The 6,000-nt window shown below is 39.2% G+C and overlaps 1 protein-coding gene across 2 annotated transcripts; it reads left to right on the top strand.

Moving 5' to 3' along the window:
* The first annotated feature begins 573 nt into the window (after positions 1-573).
* LOC121239506 lies at positions 574-5,782 on the top strand. Of its 2 annotated transcripts, XM_041136763.1 has the most exons (6): positions 574-775; positions 1,775-3,515; positions 4,061-4,467; positions 4,553-4,613; positions 4,984-5,119; positions 5,207-5,782. In XM_041136763.1, the coding sequence occupies exons 2-6, from the start codon at positions 1,962-1,964 to the stop codon at positions 5,497-5,499; spliced, it is 2,451 nt and encodes an 816-aa protein (XP_040992697.1). In that variant the 5' UTR covers positions 574-775; positions 1,775-1,961; the 3' UTR covers positions 5,500-5,782. The 2 variants fall into 2 exon arrangements, with proteins under 2 accessions (XP_040992697.1, XP_040992696.1); XM_041136762.1 differs by having other exon boundaries at positions 577-775; positions 4,984-5,782.
* Positions 5,783-6,000: the final 218 nt, after the last annotated feature.

The raw sequence follows: 6,000 nt of genomic DNA, 5'->3' as shown, positions 1-6,000 counted from the left end.
ATATCACATGCCACATTAATTAATTTGAAGAATTATTTTTGTGTAATTTATTTAAAGTTAGAGTATTTTCTTTTTTAGAAAGTTCTTCTACTTAATAATTTTAGAATAATTCTACGTATAATTGTGAAGTATATAAATATCGCGTAATGATTTTGAAAAAGAAAAATGTTTACTATTAAAAAATTATTTTTTTTTCATGTAGATCCCATATTGTATTAATTTTTTTCAAAACGATTACGTGATAATTACATAATTTATGATTATAAATACATTTTCTCATAACTTTATACTATATATCTATGAAGAAAAAAAAAGGCATATGTATGGTAAAGACTCTTGGATATAATTTTTTATAAAATTGTATTTAAGTAGTGAAGTAATTTTAAATATTTTTTGAATATTAATAAAAAATAAAAATAAAATATTAAATAATAATAAAATAATAAATAGTAGAGGGTAATTACTAATAGCCCCTGAAAATTATAAAAAAATACAAGAAAAAAGAAAAAGAGAACACCCGAAGATTCACACGTATGAATTACTAACGGCGATTATGCGTTCAAAGGGTAAGCGCGCTATAGACGTTAAAGCTAACGACGATTATTATGGTTCGCAATTATTGTTGTTGAACAGCCTCAAAAGCTCATAGCTGCCACTCTCCTTATCCTCGCCGGACTCGGCCCCGGAATCTCGAACCGGAGGATGTACCCAATGCTTGTATTAACGGGTTGTTCTAAGGATTGAGATCTGAGCTTCTGTAGTTCGTTTTTCTGAGGTAAACATATACGAACGCTTCTTCTCTTCAATGTTTCCCTACGAAATGTAATTATTTTTTCAACTTTGTTTTTTGGATTCAAGATAGACGGAGATCTAGTCAGGATTAGCGTTTTTTCATGTGGACTACGAGTATGCTCTTGATCATGTTTTAACTTTTCCGTCCTTTGTTGAATTATTTCACTAGCTTCTAGGCTGAAAAAAAAAGAGAGAACTTGTTTGAAACAGTTTGTGTCTAAATTGTAGCTTCAACCGTCGACAAGGTTTAGAGCTGTTGTTGAGGTCAGTCAACTGGATCTGTAGCTTCAAGCGTATATTATTTTCTATAGTTTTCTTAATGATGGGTTTATTGTGTACTGATTAGGGTTTCTGTGTGACATGTGAAGATAAAGCACGGGTGGAAGATTGATGGGCAGGGCTACTGGTCGTAGTTTATGTAGTCGATAGGGTCTTTGACGTTTGGTATTGATCTGGAGCTTTTCTTTCTGCTTCCTTTTTCGCTTTTTTTTTGGGGGATCATGTTGATGGACACCGACAGGGAAGCGAATTGCACTGTTCGGAGCGGTATGTGCGAAATCATGTCGCCTTGTTAGGGAACGCTGTAGAGTAATTTGTTGCTATGAAAAAGTAAAACTAATGAGAAATAAAACGAGCAGCGGTAGTAAATAGGGAACAAGAGAGTACTCCCTCTCTCTCACTCTCTCTCTTCTCTGGGTGGATTAAAGTGTGTAGTAGTTTTTCAGTTGACGCTTTCGTCGTCTTTTGTTTCTTACATTCCAGCGATGTTGTGCATTGTTCTTTTATTATCACGTCTCTCTCTCTCTCTCTATCTCTCTCTCTCACACACACACACAATACGTGTGTGTATTTTATGAATGATGTTTCTCAGCTTATATCGTTACCACTTAACACTTGGGTTCAGTGTTAGCGGGGCCACTAGTCTTATTATTCTCATGACTTAGATTTGATTGAGTGAACTTTGAACACGATTGTATTGCAGGAAAGTGCTTATAAAATGCCAGTATCCTCTCACTACGATGAGTGCTAAAAAAATATAGATTCTTTTCGAATTTCTGGGGCTGCAGACTCCGTCAAGGTTTTTGGTTGTCTATTGAAAGGTTAAGCGATTTGGATAGGTATTGTTAAATGCAAGAGTACTGAGTATTCTAGTGATTCACTCGACGGAGATGAGCAGATTTAGGCCAGAATTTCATGTAGCGCAGCAAAGTCGGCGTGATAAGTTGAGAGTCCCGCAAGGTTCAAACGCACTCCACCATTTAGAAGATTTCCCTGACAATTTGGAACAATTACCCGACAACTTAAGGCTAAACCCAGATCTTGTTCACGTTCGGAATGTTAATAATGCCAGTTTGCTTTATGACCCAGCTGTATATTCCCAGGAAATGAGCAATTTTTCAATGAAGTCAAATGTTTTATTAGCGCAACGAGATGCCATGGTGCATCAAGGAATAGATGCGACCCAAATTGGAAGGCCTATTAATGTAGCCGAAGATCATGTTCCATTTGCAAATTCATCCCACACAATTTCATTCAATCCTTTACCTAAAGCCGGTACCCTTGAGCCGCAAAATTGTGGTTATTGGAAGAGTCTTGGTTCACAGCAAAGCTCATGTACTGACTGGATGGTGAATACTTATGCAAGTGATTCGGTAGGTAGTGAAAGCAATACTCCAAGCCCTATGTTTTTCGGGGAAGTAAGTAACATTTCTGCATATCCACAATATATGAAACCTAGTTATAATGCGTTCCAAAACTTCTCTTCTTCGAAGAATCCATGCAGTAAAATTTCTAGTCAAGATAGACATAAGCATTCAACATCTGCATTACTTAATCAAAGTAGTCTCCAGGATACTTTTACATCATCTTCTATCAGAACTCAGGAAATGGCTTCAAGTATTCAGCAGAACATCAGAGGAACTGCCCGTGGTGCATGGGCAGAGGGTGGGAATGAACTTGCTCTACTTCCAACCTATGGAAATCAATCAGATGTGATATGTTTCGATAATGCTGGTGCTTGGACAAATAGATCAGTCGAGAATTGCCATCACTGGAGTGGTGAGTTGGGTTTAAACGTGGAAACAAGTGATGGAGAATTGAGGAATGTTGTGAGTACTGATTCCAACCCTCAGTGTCTATCTCTATCACTTTCATCAAATCCATCTTCAAAAATACCAGTGGCTCGGTTTGGAGAGGGATGTGTGCCAGAAGACTTAGACTCGAGGACTACAGTTTTAGAGGATCCTCGAGATTCAAAAACTGTGAAGTCTGGTTATTTATGTTCGGTATCGAAGCCATCTATGAGTAGTACTGGTTGTGGAAGATCTCTTCAAGATATGGTGGGGGGGATTTCTACTAACACTTATCAAAACACAGGTCCTCTTGGCCCATTCACTGGATATGCGACTATTTTAAAGAGTTCAAAGTTCTTGGAGCCTGCACAGCAGCTGCTAGATGAACTATGTGGCATAACTGGTTCAAAACACGGCAAAACATTTGAGCTGTCTGGGAGGACTTCTGGAGAAGTTAGCCCTTCTGGTGATGCATTGAATGCAACTGAAACTGAGGTTGGTGCGAGGGCTAATAATTCAGGTGGCTCGTCCTCAACATTTTATGCTTCAAATGATATAAGTGGTGATGGCCGTGGAGTTGGGACTAGCACTTGTGAATCTTTTCGGCCGGAGCGGCAAAGGAAGGCAAAGCTCGTATATATGCAGGAGGAGGTTGGTTATTCCTTGATCTTTTACTAATAGTAAGCCTTGTTTTCATCTGTGTGCTTTGTTATTAATGTATATATATACATTTACTTGTGTGGGTATACTTTGCGGAATGTTAAAAGTGACCAACCTGTGTTAGTTTTAAGATTTTGTTTTGAGAAGAATTAAATGGCTAGGAACCAAAAACTTCCATTATCTAAGAATGTTAAGAACAGTTATTGGGTGGTGATGAATATTCCAAAGATTACACCCTTATATTAGGTCTCATAGCAAAAGGTTGATTTTCAAAATAAAAATATTTATACCGACTTCTGATGCAACTCTCAAGGCATTCCAAATGTGTGAAAGTTCTTAGATTTTAGTAGATATTGTGTAGTCCAAGATTTAATAAGTCGTTTATTTTCCAATGCCCCAAGACCTTAGTATCTTGTGGAACAGAGCATATGTGAACGTTAATATAATTTGCATCTTTTAGTTAAATATCAATATTGCTCGCCAATTTATTCCAAACCCTGATTGTGAATTTCTGTGCTTGTTTGTACTTTTCAAAGATTTGCAGAAGGTTCAAACAATATCATCAGCAAATGCAGATGGTGGTTTCATCCTTTGAATCAGTAGCAGGTCTCAGTTCTGCCGCTCCTTACATCTCGTTTTCTCTCAAGTCGATTTTGAGGCACTTCCGGTGCGTAAAGAATGCCATCACAGATCAGCTCAGGCATATAAGAAAAGGAATGGGGGAGGATTTGTCATCACCTTCCACTGGCACAAGCAATAGCATGGGTGATGCAAGTACACTGAAGCTAAAGTATTTGAACCCAAGCTTGCAAATGCACAAATATGGTGGTGGCAATTTGGGCTTCCTCGAAACCCAACACCACGTCTGGAGGCCCCAGAGAGGCCTACCAGAACGCTCGGTGGCTATTCTCAGAGCTTGGCTTTTTGAGCATTTTCTTCACCCGTAAGCCATTCTCTCTCTCTCTCTCTCTCTCTCTCAAATTTGTAATATCATGTGAATGCGAGTTTTCTTTATCATCCCTTTGTAGGTATCCCACGGACACAGACAAGCACATGTTAGCCACTCAAACAGGTCTATCTCGAAACCAGGTAAGGTCTTTGTTTGTTGCTGAATCTGTACGCACAAGGATCTTAGCAGTGGCAGTGGTGGTGTCAAACTTGGAGGATTACCACTGCCCCCGACATTTGTGTGTTAGCCCCATTCACTCAATAGTCTAACCCATTCACTGACCCTGAGACTCGTTAAAGTTCTAAAAGAATTCAAAACATCCATACTACTTTTATGTTAGATGATATCACTGGTTTTTACATCTATAGTGTATTTAGTTTGTCAATAAATAAACTTCTAAATAGATTTTTTGTTGAATATGTTACCATCAAAGTTTCATGGGCAATGATTTTGGTCATGGCCATATAGATATATCTTTAGCGATTAAAAGATATTGACTGAGAAATGCAGGTGTCAAACTGGTTCATAAATGCCCGAGTGCGTGTCTGGAAGCCAATGGTAGAAGAAATACACATGCTCGAAACCAAAGGCATGGCAGAATCCAACCAAATTCTGAGCAAGAATGATGAAAGCTCTGCTGCTGAAGGTAGCCGCCATCCTGATCGTGATATTCATCAACTCTCCAACAATCCAAGCTTAAATACGACTCCCAATACGCAATTCGAATGCTTAGGGACAGGCTCCTTTTTGAGCGCTGGACATGGACTTAGTGCAGAACAGTGGAACCGAGAGAAGCGTTCGAAAATGGAATGTCAGATTCCGACCAGCATGGACGGGACATTAATGGGTTTTGTGCCGTACCAGCAGAATGGGGTCGAGATTGGTGGAGTCGGAGCTGTGTCTCTTACATTGGGACTCAGGCATGATGCAGAGAATGCACAGCATCGGCAACAGCAGCAGGAAGATCAGCAGCAGCTGCTGAGAAGGGAATTTGGAGGAGGCGTGATTCATGATTTTGTTGGATAATCTAATGTTAACTTGAGCTTTATATGCGACGGAAGCGAACAACGGAAGAGAAGTCTACGTAGCTCCGTTCTTCTATCATGTATGTATGTATTGAACGTTGGCCAAGGCAAATTGTTTCGCAAATAGGTTGTATCTTAAAGGTGGGATCCATTATTGGTTGACACTGCAATTGCATACCGATGCGTGAAGGTGAGACCATTCATCTTTTTCAATGTGGGTTTCGAATCACCCGATGTCATTTTATTATGTTTAAAATCCATACCATATGTTTTCCTTTGGAAAATGCCATGGTCCCGACAATGAGTCTAGATCGTTTGTTTTTTGTTTTTTGTATATTTTTGTTTTTAAAGCCACGATCGCATCACATCTCTCGCCACGAAATTTGATGTCCACTCTTTGAATCTCTCTTTCTCCCCTCAATCTCTCTCATCGAGCCTTCCCTCTCTCTCCTCGAGCCCTCTCTCCCCTCGAGCCCTCTCTCATAGAACTCTCTCTCTCCCG

The sequence above is a fragment of the Juglans microcarpa x Juglans regia genome, chromosome 7D (assembly GCF_004785595.1).
Source record: "Juglans microcarpa x Juglans regia isolate MS1-56 chromosome 7D, Jm3101_v1.0, whole genome shotgun sequence".
In the NCBI taxonomy this organism is placed as follows: domain Eukaryota; kingdom Viridiplantae; phylum Streptophyta; class Magnoliopsida; order Fagales; family Juglandaceae; genus Juglans; species Juglans microcarpa x Juglans regia.
Note: the sequence above shows the minus strand (reverse complement) of the source record. Positions and strands in the feature narration are given on the sequence as shown.